This window comes from Loxodonta africana, chromosome 22, assembly GCF_030014295.1.
Source record: "Loxodonta africana isolate mLoxAfr1 chromosome 22, mLoxAfr1.hap2, whole genome shotgun sequence".
In the NCBI taxonomy this organism is placed as follows: domain Eukaryota; kingdom Metazoa; phylum Chordata; class Mammalia; order Proboscidea; family Elephantidae; genus Loxodonta; species Loxodonta africana.
In genome coordinates this window covers 18094772-18113851 of record NC_087363.1, presented here as the reverse complement: position 1 = coordinate 18113851, position 19080 = coordinate 18094772, and the positions used below count along the sequence as shown (strand labels likewise).

Genomic DNA, 19080 nt, shown 5'->3' with positions numbered 1-19080 from the left:
TTATCTGGTTTTAGGGAAAAACTGGATGGAGTTTTTGTTTCATTTGGGAAATTTTATACTAAATAGATAAATTAAGTGACTTTGAACTTTGAAACATCTCCATCCTAACATTCTATTAAGCTTAATTGTGTTTGTAGAACATTTAAAGACCATCCAAACTTAAATGGGAGATCAAAATGAATAGGCTGATGCAGACTTTTTTTTTTCCCCCTTAACCCTGGCTTTCTTTTGTGTTAATGAGTATTAATGAGAGTGGTGCGTGCCCTGCCTGGAGATGGTGAGCATAAAGGCTGTGGCTTTCTGTGGCACTTTAGTGTATCCTCATGACTGGCCTGGTAAGGACTTGACCGTGGTTCCTTCCTGTGATTGTCTGTGCTGTGCACCTGGCTTTCACGACCACGCCAGATCCTGGCTCTGCTAACGTTCCTTGCCACATCAGAAAAAGCAGGGCTCAAGGCATGGTTGTGAAAGTTTGTTTGATGGTACTTCTTAGGGAAAAAACCTCCAGTTGTTAGAAAGAAAATCCATCAGATGTAGAATTGGTTAATGATGGAAACAAGGAGCCATTTGGCCTTGTTGGAGCCCTGGTTGCACCATGGTTAAGAGCTCAGCTGCTAACCAAAAGATCGGCAGTTCCAATCCATCAGCCACTCCTTGGAAACCCTTTGGGGGCAGTTCTATTCTCTCCTGTGGGTCACTATGAGTTGGAATCGACTTGATGGCAACAGGTTTTGGTTTGGTTGACCTTGTTGGTTTTGTTGACCTCATCGAGGTTTTAAAAACACTCAATTAAATGATCCATAGAATAAAGCAGCCCTCCCTGGAATATGCAAGGGTGGAACTCAGTTTCCACACATCTCTTCTTGTGCTTGATTTTCACTGCTAGGTTTATTCTTCCTATGTCCTTTTTTTTTATGTCCTTATGGAATTTTTCAGGAAGTAGTGGTGTCTTTATCCTCCTTCAAATGATCTATTATTATTAAAGCAGTACTCTTTAAAACAATAGAAAAGTTTATGGAGTAAAAAGTCTAAGTCTCCTTTTTTAAAAAATGGGATTCAGTGCTTCATAGCTTTTTCCCCCACCAGTTCACAGCAGATGTATTCCTATGTTGCTGCATGGCGTTCTACTACCTGAACCTACCATGTCTGTGGACAGTTAGGTGGAACAGTTTCGACCACTACAAGTAACGTTAGAGTGCATGTCCCTGGACTTTTATCATTGCGGATTCATGCACATATTGAAAACTGCATTTTGGGGCTTCTAGAAAATATACATTCTACAGTTTGCCATACTCCTACCACTTCCTCTCATCTCCCTTACTTTTTTGGCTCTTGCTGGCATTTTATTTATCTCAGCTATAAGATAAATGCCTAGATGTTGAATTACTGGGTCAAAAAATTACAAATATAAAAAGCTATGGCTATTATTAAATTGCTCTCCAATATATTTTATACTTTGGAGTAAAATTTCCTTTCTTTTTTTTTTTTTGGCTGATTGAAAGGCATTATTGTGAGAAGTGCAGGGCGTAGACTTACAGCATTTGATTATGTTTATTTTATAGGAAGAAATGCAACAAGCCACTTTCACGCCATTTCTCTTCAGATAAAGAGGCCACTCTGCTGGGAGCCAAGAACCGCACATGAATGGAAATAATGAACATGGTCAAATTTTCTTTCATAAGCAATAAAAATAAAATACAAACCAACAAAACAAATATAATGCCTATAAGTCCCTTAGCATAGTACCTGACCCAGGGGATGGAGCTAATCGTAGAAGCCACAGAGGCCATAATAGTTGGGACAGTGATGGTGGTGGAGGGGTCATGGTGCTGGTTTTCGTTATTGTGATTGTTGTTAGCACGATTATTCTTGCACAATCATGTCTGGCTTGGAGTTTGGCGCATTCCTACTGGTTTTCCAAATGAGTTGCCGTCTTTTTAAATCAGAAACTGTTGAAGTTTTGCCAGTGCTTCACAGCATTGTTCTGGAGTTTTAACTATGCCTCTGAGAGAGAATTCAGTATATTCTAAAGTTCTTCATCTGGGCAGCGGAGGAAGCTAGCACACATAGGAACCTTTACTCAAAAACAAATGGACTGCTTTGTGGCCAGTCTTTGCCTACAAAGAAACAGACTTACGGCTTCATATCCTGGGAGCTATCTCTTAAGCTTTCTCCTTGGCTAACAGCCAGTGCAAATTTTTATCAGTCTAGTGTTTTCCTTCTAAATAGCTTAAGCTTGAAATTAAAGGCACAGGTTTATGGAAAAAGCATGGCTCTGATGTCAAGAGACTTGATTCAAGTCCGGGCTCCTGTGTGTGCTAGCTCTGGGCTTTCGAGCTGGTTGAGGTTTTCTCTAAGAGGTTGAGGAGAGACCCTGGTGCTGTCCTGAGGTCTCTTAAGGCCTCTTTCATGAGATGGGGCCTTGATGAAACTCAGAAAGGAAATTCAGAAACTCACTTAAGTGGGCCTCAGTTTCCCCTAAATTAGGTGTCCTCAGCTAAATGCCTACAGTGGCCAAGTGGGAAAAATGAATGGCAAAAGCATCCCTGTGTAGGGGAGTCAGCCACCACTGTTGGTTACATGATGCTGCATCCTGCAATTTTTTTTTTTTTTTTTTGCCAAGAGAAGCCAGAATCTCTTAATTTAAAACAAAAACTAAACACAATCCTTTCTCCTACGATGACATAGTGGGTATGGTGTGGAAAGGAGCTGAGGAAATGAAGAGAGCCAGAAGCCTCTGTGGCTGCCCACTCACCCAGGAAGGCCCCTTGCTGGAGTTGTGATCCGAATGAAATGGCTGCCTTACTGAGCACAAATGAGGACAGACTGATGGTGCATAATGAGAACGTGCACTCAAACATCTATTTAAGCTGGAACTAAACCATCATGTAAAAACTCAAGTTCTAGTGGGATGCAGACCTCAAGTTCTCGTAAAAAGACCAAACTTAATGGTCTGACTGAGACTAGAAGGACCCCAGAGGTCATGGTCCCCAGACCTTCTGTTAGCCCAAGACTGGAACCATTCCCAAAGCCAACTCTTCAGACAGGAAGTGGACTGGACTATAAGACAAAAAATAATACTGGTGAGGAGTTAGCTTCTTGGCAGAAGTAGACACATGAGACTATGTGGGCAGCTCCTGTCTGGAGGGTAGATGAGAAGGCAGAAGGGGGCAGGAGCTGGTTGAATGAACATGGGGAATACAGGGTGGAGAGAAGGAGTGCACTGTCTTGTTCGGGGGAGAGCAACTAGGAGTACGTAGCAAAGTGTGTATAAATTTTTGTATGAGAGACTGACTTGATTTGTAAACTTTCACTTAAAGCACAATTAGAAAAAAAAAAAAACCCTCAAGTTCTCAAGTTATAATACCCAAATAAGATGATATTCATAATGAAAATGAAATCTTTGAAGGTCTTTATTTGCTCAGGAATTGAGTTGTAACACTCCATCTGGTGAAGTAAACACATCCTTTCCTTTCCCCTGGCAAATGGACAGTCCGATAGACGTAACCACATTGGTATTAGTTAATGACGTTTATGATAAAGGCCCTAAAGGAGCAGTAGGGGATACTATTAGAGAAAATAACAGGGTGCCTGACCCAGGCTGGATGAACTAAGAGGATATCATCTAGTAAAAGCTCTGGTGCCACATGTCAGGAAGTATCCATCTGATATCATGCCTTCATTTAACCCAAAATGTGGGCCAAGGGCCTGTATTTGGCCGGATGAAAGAGTTTTGTTTGACTGTGTAGTGTTGATCCACATAGCATTTTAAATTTAAATTAAAGGGTTTTAAGCCTTTTAACTCTTTATTCCATCTAACTCTCAAATACCACTTTGGTAAGTGGGCAGTGCTGTGCTTTGTTTCAGAGAGTCTTTGCCTCATAAGAGAGAATGGAGAAAGCAATAGAAAATGAGACAGCCAGGGTTTGACATGTGTTCTCTGTTCTTCAGGATGCCAAAACCTTAGGAGGACTATAGACCCTCCATAGATCTCCAGGCCATAGGCTGTGCCTCTCCTCTCAGTTAATTACCTCCTAAAGTTACACCAGACACCTCACCACTGAGGGGAAATGTTGAGAGTCTTTCCACAAAAAAACCCACTGCCATCAAGTCGATTTCAACTCATAGCAACCCTATAGGACAGAGTAGAGCTGCCCCATAGAGTTTCCAAGGCTGTAATCTTTACTGGAGCAGACTGCCATGTCTTTCTCCCATGGAGCAGCTTGTGGGTTCGAACTGCTGGCCTTCCAATTAGCAGCCGAGCACTTAACCACTGTGCTACCAGGGCTCCTGTGAGGGTCTTTCAATGGTGTTTTAGTTCCCAAGAAGAGTACACACTGCGCTTCCTGTGAGAATGAGGGTAATGGTTGCAGATTTGCTTCAGACCTGGATGATCCTTGTTCATGTGTGGAGCAAACCCAGGCCCGTGATGTTGCCAATTTCCCATTTCAAGTTATTCTCCTCTGTCGTGAGTTACACACGGAAAAACAACCACCATCAGTGCCATATGGTTTACAAGATCAAAGCCCCCCAGTTTTGAATATATTTCTTGCTGACTGTACTTCAAATGTCTTAAATATGTTCCTGCAGATGGGAAGCATGGAGCATGAAAGAGGTAAACCACATGTGCGTGACCCATGCATGTGGTCTGCACGGGATGATGAACAGTGAATACCACTCACCGAGCATTCATCTTCCTTTCAGGTTCGCATCTTCACGTACCTCATTGGACGAGAGGCCGCGTTTGCAGACAACCTCAAGTGGATGGCCTGTGCCAACAAAGGTGGGTCTCCCCAGTGTGCTTGGCTCTGAATAGCTTCTTAGCTGTGCAGAAATTGAGACAGTCATGAGAAAGTGGAGTGTTATAAGAGACAAATGTGAAGTCTAAGAGAAGTTCTGGGTGTTTCTAAATGACTTGTTGATACACCTGTAACAGCTTCTCCCAAAATCAGTTTATAAATTTGAGGACGTAGTTGAGTGGAGTGGTTAAACCTTTCCCTCTGCTGTTTCATAGCTGAGAGCCTAGGAGAATCATGATGGCAGGAATATTTACTGTTCACTAAGCATCAGTGTGTTCTCCCTCAGTCCATAGACCCCTTGCAGTTAGGCAGGACCCCAGAACTCATTCTAGCCAATAGGCTGTGTGTGAAACCAACCTGAGTCATCTCTGGACTGAAGCATTTAAGAGCTGGTGTGGCAGTATCCATACTCTCTTCTCTTGCTCTTGTGAACTCTGAAGCTACAGGTCCCAGATGGTGTAGCCATGGGATGGGGAAGCCTTCATCAGCCTGGGTCCCCTGGTGACTACATGGAGCTGACTGCCTTTCTAATCTCCCTGAGCCCTGTATTCTGCCATCTGCTAACCCATGCTTAATACAGAGTATGCACGATAAATAAACCTTTGTGTTAAGCCACTGAGATTTTTATGTTGATATGTTCCCATAGCATAATTTGGCCTATATTACTAATTCAGTTAACCTGACGCAGTGTTCTAACCTTCAAAATGAGGATAATGATAATAGTTCCTCCTTTGTCTCTAATTTAAAAAAAGGGATTAATGAGATGGTCGATGTTGGGCACCTAGTTCAGTGCTGGGACACAATAAGTGTTCAATGCATGTTAACCTTTTTATATTAATAAGGGTTAATCAATAAATAGGAGCCCAGGTGGCACAATAGTTAAGCACTCAGCTGCTAACCAAAAGGTTGGTGGTTTGAACCTACCCAGCAGCTATGAAGGACCTAGAAATCTGCTTCCATAAAGATTATAATCTCGAAAGCCTAGAAAACTACGTGGGGCAATTCTACTCTGTCACATGGGTTGTTGTGAGTCAAAAATCAACTCAGTGGCACCCAACAACAACAATTGATAAATTGTTTCTGAGATGTAATAATTTTGGAAAAGGCCAATGTGATCACAAAATTCAGCATGCTTTTTCACTGTAAGTTTACTATGCTCATATGTATTTTAGATCTCAAGAGAGGCAACAGGGTATGTAGTATTCCTAAACACATTTGACCATGAATGTCTTTTTTGATGGAGCATCTTGCTGATAAATTCTTCTATGGAGCTCACCCTGGAAAATTCTAGATTAAAATAACCTGTTATCTATAATTTTTAGTTTGAATACAAAAATTGAAAACTAGAATTAATTTCGTATTTATTTTAAAATTTCAATTAAACCAGAATTTATTGGATCCTATTTTTCCAGAAACAATGCTTTGGGGAAGGCACAGGGAGGGAAGTAATGGGGGTCTCCAGTTTTACACACAGCCAAGAGATCAAAGCCTAAGAGGTATAGTCCATGCTGTTAACCCAGGCTCCTTAAGTTCAAATCCAGCTTCCACCATCCACCAACCATGTGCAACTTATCAAACCTGTCTGGATCTGAGTTATATCACCTGCCCTGTGAGGCTGTTGGGAGCATGAAATGAGGTGTGAAGGCAAAGCTAGTGTCTCAGTGCCTGATGCAGAAATGCCTCCTGTTATTATCTGGTATCGGCCTGTGAACGTGTCTTATCTCTCCTCTGAGACTGCACGTCTCTGTGAGCAGCCTTTGCCTCTGCCTGCATCTTGAGTGCTTTCACAGAGCCCAGTCTTACTTGGAGTGGGTACTACTTCAATGTTTTTAAAATTAGGAAATTTACTATAAATACTAATAGAGTAAGGTATGTCTTGATGCACAGTAAATTGGTATTGATGGATTTCAGTGGTCTATTTTTGTGTTAATCTTCTGAACTTTACTGGAAGAAAGAAGATTCAAGGAAGGGTTTACAAGTCTCAGTTTCAGCTTTGATGACTTAAGGCAAAGTTATTTTAGTTGCAGACTACCAAAGTTGCTCCCTGGAATTAAAAAGAGGAGTGTTTGGAGAGAGCGGGGAGTGACTCAGAACCCAGAGCAGGAAGGGAATCACGTGTCTCCTGAGGGGCCAGGGAGCTGTGTTTTTGGTTTTCTTCTTCTTGGTTGCTTTCTGCATGTCCGCTTCATTCTTCTTCTTTCTTGATAAGCTTTCACTGCTATGACATGTGCATAGCCAGAAATGGCTGCTCCATAGTGTTCCTGCCCATCCGTCCACATAGCACAGTTACTTTTCCCATACTATTGGCAATGCAAGGTATTAGAAAGGAGGGTTTATGTTATCTCCATTTGAGACTGAGCTGCAACTACAACTTGTGATTTCAAGCCACCCTTCCTCCATAATAGAGATTATGATGATCCAGACTGGGCTACATCTCTTTGTTGTTGTTGGCTACCATTCAGTAGACTCCGACTCATGGTGATCTTATGTATAACAGAACAAAACGTTGCCCGGTGCTGTGCCATCTTCATGATCTTTGATATGTTTGAGCCCATTGCTGAAGCAAGTGTATTAGTCCATCTCATTGAGGGTTTACCTCGTTTCTACCGACCTTCTACTTTACCAAACATGATGTCCTTTTCTGGACTCTACCCCTGCTTTAATCAGTTTTAGGCAGGGATAAGCCCATGGGAAAAAATATATACACGCTCTACTGGGGCTCAGGTGTGCATGGATGGATGGGTGAGTATGGGAAGTTCTCAGAGAATAGGTACATAGCCAGGCAAATAAACCTCTGCCCATCTTCCTCTTTGCTTGGCGTTGTCCTTAATTATCTGCTTGTATTTGGAACAATCATTTAAGCAAGTCTTAATTTCCTCATGTAAAAATGAAGGACTGCATGGGATATTTTAAAAAATTCCTTGTAGCGCTAAAATAATACATTCCACAGTTATCGTAATTTATTGGCTTACTTGCTTTGCTAAAAAGTATCAGTAATTCTGCTTGTCTCAGAGCAATGTACTTGACTTCATTTCAGGGGGAAATATAGGAGAGAGACAGGCATGAGGAGAGGGAGGCTGAGTGGATCCCAGATTTCCTCTGTGAAAAGAGGCCATTCTTGAAATAAGTTTTGGAACTTGGTTGGCATTTGAAAAGCTTAACTGAGTTATACTTTTCCTCATTTTTTCCTTTATTCTGTGGTCTTAAAAAAAAGTTCCCCTCCATTTCCTCCTTTTTTTTTAAATTTTGCTGCTATTCCTGCCACATCAGATTGCAATTCTTCCCATCAGCTAGTATGCATTTAGTCATGGGTTATTGTTTTTACCACTGTCTGTGTCCAGCTGATGAAAATTACTCAAATTGAAATCTTGTCTTAATCAACTAATATTACACCATAATTTCATTTTAGTCGTTGTTTATAAGAATCTTTGAAGCATCCTTTTGAAGACAATTTAGTCAACTCAGAGTATTTTAGGGCCCGGCTATAAAATAGAGCCCTTTAGATTTATAAGGTTGGAGTCCAGTAACTCAGAAAATCCAAGGAGAGAATAATAGCTGTTAGCTGGATGGGCTGCTGGATTCCACAGTGATTCTCTTTTCTTCCTGTCCAAATCCAGTCATTTCCTTCCCTGCCAGAGTCAGTCCTTCTCAACAGTTTTACCTCCCTCACTCTGGGAATAAAATGCTATTGTTTGTTACTCTTCAAAGTAGCAGTTGCTGTTGAAATGTTAGGTTCGAGTCATCTGTGCCCATATAAACATTGGCTTCATGTTGCATCGCTTGTGGGGTTTTAGACCATGCAACATTGGTGAGCAAGTATTAGTCTACGGTCATTAATTAAATCATTGTTTATATTCTCAGATTTCTATAACATGGAGGCAGCATAACATTTTTCATCTCAAGTAACATGAGGTCCAGAGCGGCCCCTCTTACATATTTTAGCCCTGACTCAGCCAAGTTCTTTAGTGAAATGAAGCATTAACAGCCAGGGACCAGAGCAGACCCAAGGAGAACTCAAGGAGGAGCCACTGGGCTGCTGGACTTGACCTGGCCACACCATGACCCTGGGAAGGAACAGGAATTGGCAGGGCCAGCATGTAGTCCCTGGGTCAGTGGTCAAGGACTTATTGTATGCAGAACTTCTTGCTTGGAAGCTGGTAACCAAGGAGACAGTTCTCAGCTCGTGGGCCTCAGATACTTTCTTCTAGAAATTAATGTCTAGAGACAGTCATATCCCTTATAGGAGTTCTCTGCCTCCTCCAATCTACTGGCAAAATCCAGAGAGGCCTGGAGCTCAATGGTTTGTTTCGTTTTATGCATAACTAGGTCATATCTTGAGGGAACCAGCCCTAATGAGGCAAAGCAGCAAGCCATTTTAAATACATTAAAACTATCATTGCCACTGTAGAATGGCTTGTGGAATTTACAGTTCTGTGTTCACACTGTTGGATAAACAAGTGAACTGGGAAAATAGAAAAGAGGGGCCGGCTAGCCCAGATTCCATAAGACCATGATGATCTTCTCTGATGTTCAGTGTGCCAAGATTTTAAATAAGCACTGGCTGATTCTCCCTCAGAAATCACGGTGGATGGAGAATTTTCCAGCTGTGCAAATAAAGAAGGGCCTCAGTGTTTAGGGCAAATGGAAACACCGCATAAGTCTCTCTTGGTTGTCTGCTTAGATTGTCCCTTTCTAATGGTTTAATGGCCATTCCCTCCTTGTTTGAAAGAGAATTGGTGGCATGAGCCCTGCCCTCCCTAAAGTGCAGACTCCCCAACTTTTTCTATTAATTTTTACTACTCTATACCTTCCCAAGTGTCATGTCCTCCAAAGGATAGTCAAAACTTATGAGACCAGATGGGTTGTAGGTAGGGGTATGAGAAAAATGGCAATTACAACATTCTACTATTTCAGAACCGGTACAGAAAGACAAACATGGCAGTTTTCAAACACTGTAGTATAGTTCTTTGTGTAGCTTTCTTAGAACATGAGAATTTGAGTGGAAAGGGTTCGAGCAATGAAGATGATAACGTGATGTTGTTGTTAATAGCAACAAAGGATGACTGACCGCTTATTAAGTGCCAGGCAGCATGCGAAGTACTTAATGTGTACTGTGTCTTTTGACCCTCATGTAAGCTCCGTAAGGTGTGTGCTATAATTATCTTTATTTGGGGAAGGAAACTGAGACTCAGTGAGACCAACACTCTGTCCCAGGTTAACTACATAGCAGGTTGCAGAGTCAGGATTCAGGCCCTCCTTATCCAGAGCCAAAGCCTGAACTCTGTACCTTTAGATTGTTTTCTTCTTTTACTCTTTGCCCCTTTTATTTTTAACATGAAATTAAAAACGTAACATTCTTCACAAAGGAAAAAGCTTGTTCCTAATTCCAAAGCTTGGGTTGATTCCGGATAGTTTCAGGAGCCCTTTTCTCCAGGTGGGCACGTGCCTGCCGAGGCTGCGGGGATCTCCACCTGAGTGGTCATTCTCCTGGGCTGGTTCCTTCCAACTCCTCAGACACCTGCCCTATAACGCCCAGGGCCCAACAGGCCTCCTGCTCCCTTGCTTGTTCTTTTGTTAAAGGAAATGTACAGGTAGAAAGCTACTTTTAAATTGTAATTTGTTTTTCTACAGAAATAAGTGATTTTCCAATAACGCGTGATACTGACAGAGAGGGAGGAAGATGGGAGCAGAATATTGTGTGTCTTTGAGTAATACTATCATTCCACAGGGAGTACAGCCCAGGTTGTTACATCCTAGACTCTACTTGCCACATGGACCCTTTTTCCCAGATCGTTGTCCCAGGAAGGATGAAATCTGGACACTAGATTTCTTGCTTCCAGCTGGCTTATTTAAGAGAGAAAAGAGTCTTTGAAGAGACTTAAGGGGACCAATGTCCATCACGCAGAAGATGGAGTGAGGACTGACTTTGGCGTGCTGAGGAGACAGCAGGGTCTTGCTATTGGGGAGCAGACTCCTGGAGCCGCCAGATCTGGTGTCATTGTGGAGCTGATGGAGCACTTCAAGCAGAGGCAGCTTTTAGACAAGGAACTCTCGAGAAATACAAAAGTGAGTGTGGTAAGGTCTCAGAAATGCAGAGCACCAGGCTGCATATGGGCCCACAGTGAGCAGTTGTAACCCAGAGTTCACAGAACGAGCTCTGCAAGCGAGTAAGGTAAATAAATGGATGTGATGTAGAAAAATGAGCAGCCCATTTGTAATAGGTGGCTAATTTCAGCATTAATTACTCCTTGGTAATTACCAAATGATTGCTGATTCTGCTTTCTTACATGATATATGAAGTCCAGAAAGGCACATTAAAGAAAAGAATAAACATTCAAAAGCTAGAATGTAGAAGAAAAAAAAAAAAAAAGAGAGAGAAGAGGGGAAGGAGAGCAGCCAGCTCAGAGAATACAGAGGGAAAACAAGGGAAGCTTCTATGGTTACAGCTCTCAGCAACTTCCTATTATCCATCAAAAGGTACATTTGTTAACCAAAACTTATATGAAAACATTTAAACACAAAAAAGACCCTTTCAGGAAGGTTTTACATTTTAATGGGTTGGGGTTAGATGGTCAAATTTGCATAAGGTTTCCAGTATATGTTATTAATAACATTTTAATAATTTCATCTCTTCTTACCTTTTATACTTCCGCATCCCTAGTCTACATATTGAAACATAAATTCAAGCCGTGTCCTGGGTTTTGAGTAGACTTTTGGTGCTAATTATTGAGCATCTGCCGGGAGCTGCAATGGACAATCACGTATTCCTCATTCCCCTCCCCTACCTTTTCCAGCCACATAGACACAAATAGCCCAGCAGGATGCCTGCCTGTAGGGGGAGCTCTGAGCAGCCAGGCTTGTCCCTTCCCAACACTGGAGGAGGCAGTGTCCTTGGTAGTTAAGAAAGAAGGTTTTAGAATCAGATGAACCTGTACGTAAATCGATCCTGGGCAAATTACAGTACTCTCTGAGCTTCCCTGTTCTCCTCTGTAAAAGGAGCACACAAGGTGGGCTGCTGTGAGGTACTGGTCAGCCAGACCTTACTGACCCCAGTGCCTGTTCCTGTATTACTCATGGCTCCTGCATTGGCAGTGCTGCTCCAGACAAGATGGCCGCTAAGCCCTGCTTACACAGAGTTAACATGACAGGTGAAGGGAAGACGGTAAACCAGAGACTCAATGAGGAATGAATTCCCAGAACCAACTGAAGCATGGTGGTGTGTGAGGAAATGATTTCAGAGTGGTCAGGGAAGGCCCCTCTGAGCTGTGATCAGAATGGTAAGAAGGAAAACCAGTTGATACGGAGTTGACCCAACTCGTGGTGACCTCATGCGTGTCCGAGTAGAGCTGTGCTCCGCAGGGTTTTCAGTGGGTGACTTTTCAGGAGTAGATCACCAGGCCTTTTTTCTGAGGTGCCTCTGAGCAGGCTCCAACCGCCTTTCAGTGAACAGCTGAGCGTGTTAACTGTTTGCACCACCCAGTGACTCTGATAAAAAGGAATCATCCACGGAGACACTGGAGGCAGAGGATACCGCAAGTGCAAAGATCCCCAGGGGGAGATGAACTGGATGGGAAAGAAAGAGAAAGAAGGCCAGTAAGCTGAAGCAACAAGTAAGGGGAGGGCAGAAGGGGTGCATGCTCACACCAGTGGATGAGGGGCTGCTGAAACAGTGTCTTGGAGGCCAGTGTAAATTTGGATTTTACTATTATTACAAGTAGAAGCTATTGTAGGGTTTCAAGCAGGGAGATGATGACCTGTTTTGTATTTTTAGAAGATTACCCTGGCTGCTGTGAGGAACCTAGACAACAAGGAGGGAAATCTGTGGGGAGGCTGTTGTGTTTTGTATGAGAGATGTTAAAATCTTAGACCAGGGTGGCAGCAGTAGAGATGGGAGAATGGGTTTTAGATCTATTTTGGAGGTAGAGCCAAACAAACATTCTGGTCAATTAGATATGGGATTGAGGGGCCTGAGGGAATGATAGTTATCAAAGATACTTCTTATAGTTTTGGCCTAATTGGGCAGTGGTGCCATTTGCTGAGGTGGGAAGAACTGGGGGAGGAATGTGTTTGGGGAGGGAAATCAAGTGTTGGCTTTGGACAAGTTCAATGTGAGAATCCTGTTAGGCATTCCTGGAGGGGATGGTATATGGTTGGCCATGGGTTTGTAGCTCTGGGGAGAATTCAGCTCTTTGTAACTTTTCTGCTTTTTGACTATGACAAAGCGAGGCCAAGTGAGGATTAGCTCTCAGCTCAACCCCCTTCCAAATATGAGGTTGTTTTTCCTTCCCACTCCCTCTCTGTGTTAATGATCTGTCTCTCCCATCCTCCTTCTTGAATTCATCCCCTTCTCATAGGCTTGAATTTGGAAAACCCAAATCAGGGAGTTTTACTGTTGGCTTTGAGGATTAGATGTGAAAATACAAACGATCAAGACTAACGCCTAAGAGATGCTGTCTTTACTGTACATTTAGCACAGGAGCTCAAACAGAAATTGTTCTACACTACAAAACACTCGCCCAGATACCCTGAAGGGTTCCAGGACCATCCATCTATCTCCTCCCCTTATCAGCATTTTGGTACCTCTCTTGTTCCCTGGATCATGCTTGTCCCTCTAAGACCCTTCATGAAGAGTCCAAGGTTTGTTTACAAAAGAAGGAGAAATTAGATATTTTCTTTGTCAGACACTCATGGTAGCCACCAGGCATGGAGAGATGAGAACTGTGCCTCTAAGAGGGGCCGTTCAGGATTTCACAAGAGCAGTGGCCCGAATGGGTCTCCCTAACTGTGGCACCTGGCCTCTGGGGTGCACATAAGCCCTGCTCTGGGCTGTGATGCTGACAGATGATCTCAGCCTGTTCCTCTGAGGCCTGTGTTTCCCCTGGGTTAGGTGAGGCTCTAGCTCTGGCTTGCAGGGGGGGCAGGCAGGAGTGACAGTGCATGCTAATTAGCACTGTGCAGAGCTGTCATCAGGAAACCAGAAGCCACATGGTCCCAGCCTGGTTTGGGCTGGCACACCAAATTCAAACCAGCTGGCCTTTGTTTGGAACTGCTCTGGGAGGGTCCTGATCCTTTCTGGACAACAGGAGGGCTGGTATTCCTTTACCCTGCAACCTGTTTAGACACTGTGAGGCTCTGTGAAGAGCTCAGCAAGTACTGTGATCAGTCTGGCTTGAGAGCTGCGCATACCCTCTTTGATTTGTTTGGCAAGAGGAGATGGTATGAATGTAGTTATAAACGTCCTCATTTAGAGGCACAAGAAGGAAACATGAATCCATGCCCTCCTGCTTAAAATCCTTCTGTGACTACTTTAGGATGAAGTCTGAACTCCTTCCCAAGGTCCAAGCAACAGTCCTCCTGCTATTTCTCTAGTCTTCTAGCACCCAGCTTCTACCTCCTCTCCCCTAGCTCCACACTCCAGCCATTCTGAGCTGTTTTCAGTTCTTAGAAGGCCTGGCCCACTCAGATCTTGAGCCTTTGCTTTGTACTCTTTATGCAAGACACACTCTTTAACCCCTCTTTGTTTAGCTAACCAGTTTTCATCCTTCAGGTTTCATCTTCACTGACTCTTGCTGTGTGCTTTAGCTTAATGTTGATGACACTACTTATAGCCATTTGTTTATTTGGATCTCCCAGACCCCATGAAGACAGGGACCTTGGTTATCTTGTCAGTCCTCGCTTTTCCATTGCCAGGCAGCTAGAAAACCTTCCATAAATGTTTGAATGAAGGACTCTGTCTTGGCGATCCAAGCCTGTGCTTAGTTCCACATTTCCCTTTCAACAGCTCCTAACTATACCAAAGGCAGTAGGACCCCAAGCTGAAGAGAGACACAACAGTCAGTGCCCTGGAACTCGAGATCAAAATTTTGCCTCCATCTTCAAGACAGTATCATGCTTAGAACTTTCTTTCTGCTACTTAAAAGCCGTATCTTCCCAGTATATTCAAAAAAGAGGCCTGGTGACCACAGCAGGGTATATGCTGGAATGTGTAAGTAAAAGTTAGAGACTCATATGCCTGGATTCATCTTCTGCCGTTGCCACCTGATACCTGTGAGAACACAAGCAAAACACATATCCTCAACCTCAGTTGCCTTATCTGTAAAATGGACATGATAATCCCCAGCTCGTCATGCTGTCAGGAGTAAATGAGTTAAACCTTATCAAGTTATTTGGTAAATTTTGTGGCACTTAGTAAGCACCCAGTAAAATCACAACTATTATTGTTATAGTTATAATATAAAAATGGGATATCCTTTAATTTTTGTGGTTTATAATTTTTCCCTTGGAAACAAACTCACTAAAGTAAAAAAAATACATTATATGAAGGCATGTAGAGAATATTTTCCTTTCTGCCAGGGAGGGTATATAAGTGAATACCATACCAATGTGTGTGTGTGTGTGTGTGTGTGCGCGCATGTATGTTTGTACCTTTGTATATATATGTGTGAATCGAAATCGACTTGATGGTATTGGGTTTCAATGGGTATGTGTCTATATATGTATGTATATAGCTAGGAAGATATTTTTCAAAGGGTGGACAGGTTCCTTCTAGAAGGTAGGCTTGTGGCTGATTTTAATTTTCTTGCTTGCTCGTGTATGTTTTCTATATTATTCATGAAATGGGTGATGATGGAGTAGAGATCGGAAGTTTTTAAGGAAAATGAAAAAAAGTATCTAGAGATTAAGAAAGTGTGGTGTGATGAATTATTTGCTATGGCCTTTCTCACCATGGTCTTATAACTCCCACCCAGCTGATTGGGCAGGACTGTGTGATAGGGTAATTGTGGCCTACCAAGGGGATTGGTCAGTTTTACCTTAAAAATAGCCAATTCCAGAGCAGAGAGGAGGACCCAAACACCATCAAGGAAGAACAGCCAGGATAGGAGAACATGTCCTTTGGACCCAGGATCCCTGCACTGAGAAGCTTTTGGAAGCAGGAGAGAGAGAGAGCAAGCTGTAACCCTGAAGTTGGTGAGAAGCAGTGGCAGGAAAGACCTGGTAGCAGACACCCAGCAGCAGGAGACAGCGCGATGGGCTTCCTGGCCCATAGAGAGAGAAAGATGAGAGCCTTTGGGGAGAGGCCTAGGCCCAAGGACAAGGCATACTTCCAGCACAGTTGGGAAAGGGCTGTTCTGGTGGAAGAACTGCATCCTTGAGTGTTCCTGAGCCTGAATTGTAACCTGTTACTTCCCTAGTAAACCCCATAATAGCGAGTATGGTCTGTGAGTTCTCTGTGGCCATTGCAATAAATTATTGAACCCAGCACAGAAGTAGAGTGTGCTGTGTGAGGGATGGTTGGTGTTCTGCCTCATAGGAATCAGCCTTACCCTGTTGATCTTGGTTTTTCTTCCCTGTTGTGGGGTTGGAGGTCAGATACCGCCCCCATGCTGTTTTTATAGAAAGCATGGTGTATGCATGCTTTCCAGTTTCAAGTCTTCCTATCTGTTACTAAACTTGGTACTCCTTGGGTTTTGGCAGGATTTTTCACCCAGATCTCCACCTTGGCCGATGTGCAGGAAAATGTCATGGAGTACCTCCATGTGCTCAGCCGGCCCAAAGTCATCGACCAGGAGCACGATGTGGTATGGACCGAAGCTTACATCGACAGCACTGTGAGTCCACGGGGCCCTGAGAAAGAGGCTGAGGGGTTAATCTCATCTCGGGGTTCATTCCAGGAGTGGGCAATTGCATCAGTATTCCCCAGTTACGGGGTCAGTGTCATTCTTCCATTTGTTATACAGTTTACTTGGTCACCTTGCGAAGCAAAAACTGATGAAAAATCATAGTCTAGAGGAATAACGGGCACTCTGAAAGGTGTCTGATCATCATGGAAAGCTCACTTTTTGACTCTGTCTTCTCTACTTTTTTTTTTTCCTTTTTCCACATGTGTACAATTCTTTCGGTGTATTGGAGATCATAGGCACGTTCTTAGATTCAGTTCTTGCCATGTAGAGAGGCCCAGTTCTAGTTGTTAACCTCTGCCTCTCAATTTGTGAGTGAGCCCTGCTTGGCTGTAACGACCAGTCAGAGCCACAGAAGCAACGATTGCATTTTCTTTCCTTGGAGAAGTGAGGATACCCTGGAATGGTGGTTCCATAGGTGCTAGATTGTTGTTTGAACTCTGGCCATGGGATCATTCTAAGTCTGAATTCCAAACAGAAGATTCTGAAGCTGAATTAGCTTTCAGGAAGGGGCTTTGCCAATCATCAACTAATGGCTCAATGGCTAGGTTTCTTGTGTAATTTCAGGGTAATTTTTCATAGGGATAATGAGTCTGGTGGGAGTGGCATTTTTCATTTATTGATTGTAAATGCTCTCTCAGGCCCTCTCCCTTGTTGTTTTTGTTGGGATTAACATCACATTAATCACTGTAATCCAGACACAAGCTGTCCTTGGAGTGACCCCAATGACTGTCATGGGCCGGCTTTTTTCCCTGGGCTCTCCCATCCCTGCTGTGTTGCTGATAGCTGTGGGCAATGCAGGATGGGAACAGCATATGGGAAACCATCTTAGGAGACTCCATGACATAGGCCAGGCCATGGCTGACTTGTCCCCACTTTGGTCTTTAAGTACACGGTGGGACTGTGGAAATATGCGACTATGGAAATATCTCTTGGTCAAGAAGGGATGCCCCATCCCAGAAGATAACATCCTGAACAGAGATGGGTGTTGAGCTGAAAAACTCTCCCTGATTGCAGAGATACCCTGAAATTGTATCAGTTTCAGAGTCTGACCCCAGTGGGGTTTTGAATTATGTAAGAAAAAAAAATAACTCAGCTGCCCCATTTATATTGGCGTCAGATTAACGGCAACAGCGACAATGGTGGTTTCTCCTTTTCTTCTTACATGTACCAAGGCAGGAAGACAGTGAAGATGACGAGCATGGCTGGCCGGTACTGAAGTGACGGAGTCACCAGTAGTTTTGTGTGCAAATCCTCAGCAGTCAGTTTGATCAGTCGTTGAATTTGTTTCATAGATTTAAAAAGATACAGGGCAGAGTCTCTATACCTAAAGCATTATGGTACTAGCACCTGAAGAGACAGATCAGTGGAATAAAAAGTAAAAAAAATAGACCCAACTCATGTCAGGATTTAGTATATAATAAAAGTAGCTCCTCAGAGCAGTGGGGCCGGGATGGACTTTGTAACAAATGCTTTTGAGAAAACTTGATAGATGTTTAGCAAAAGATAAAATTAGGTCTTTTCTTCACATCATACCCATGAAAAAAATCCAAGTAGATTAGAGATTTAAACTGTAAAAACAAAACAAAACTTACACACACTAGAAGAATACCTGGGTGAATTCCTTTATGACCTGGATGTAGGAAAAAGACTTTTTACCAGTGATTTCAAAATCCAGATGCAATAAAGGAAAAGATAAATTGATTTGACTACTTGTAAATAAAACAGACAAAAAATAAAATAAAATCAGTCAAAAGACACCATAAGCAAAGTCACAAGGCAAATGTAAAATGGGAGAAAATATTTGCAACATATAGCATACATAAAGCATACATAACCACTATATTAAGAACATTTTTAAATTGAGGGAAAATTCCCAAAATTCCTATAGGAAAAAAAAAAAAAATGAGCAAAAGCCATGAATAGATGCTTCACAATCAATAATAAAAGTGACTTTTCAACATATGAGAAGATGGATAACTTCACTCATAATAAGAAAAATGCAAATTAAATAGTAGTCAGATAGCCTTTCTCAACCATCATAGTGGGAAAAATGTAAAAGCTTAAGTATCCACCCTGCTGGCGAGGCTGTGGGAGAGGAGACACTCTCATATACTGCTGGCAGGAATGCAGAACGGGGCACAAGTTTGTTCACTAAGCATTGCTCACAGTGTCATAATACGTGGATGAGCTGTGTATAAAAAAATTTTTTTTTTTTTCTTTTATAGACAGTGTTAAAAACCAGTATGAGGAGGATCTCTGCTGGTCAGAATGGGGTGATTTCCAGGGCATATTGCAAAGCGAAATGAGGAAAATGCAAGGGTACACGTAGTGTGCTACTTTCGTGTTAAAAAAGGAGGAAATAGGAAAATACACATATCTGCTTATTTTTATAAAAAGAAACACAGGGTAAATCAGAAAGCGATAGTACTGATGATCTACAGGAGTGGCGGGGGGTAGAGGAAGAGGGATGGGGCAGGAGGGATATACCCGAGTGTACCCTTTGTGTGTAGTTTTAACTTTTGGAAGCATGTTAATGTTCTGTGTAGGCAAAGTTATGATTAAATCAACAAAATGGGGATGGAAGGGACTAAAAATGAATA

At 42.7% G+C, this 19080-nt stretch overlaps 1 protein-coding gene across 1 annotated transcript in view; it reads left to right on the top strand.

The window, feature by feature from the left end:
- Positions 1-19080, top strand: part of CACNA2D3 (calcium voltage-gated channel auxiliary subunit alpha2delta 3) — a 1049182-nt gene that overhangs the window by 687518 nt on the left and 342584 nt on the right. The window contains exons 12-13 of the mRNA XM_064274376.1: positions 4705-4783; positions 16275-16408. Of these exons, the coding sequence (XP_064130446.1) occupies positions 4705-4783; positions 16275-16408 (213 nt within the window). The remainder of the gene's footprint in view (positions 1-4704; positions 4784-16274; positions 16409-19080) is intronic.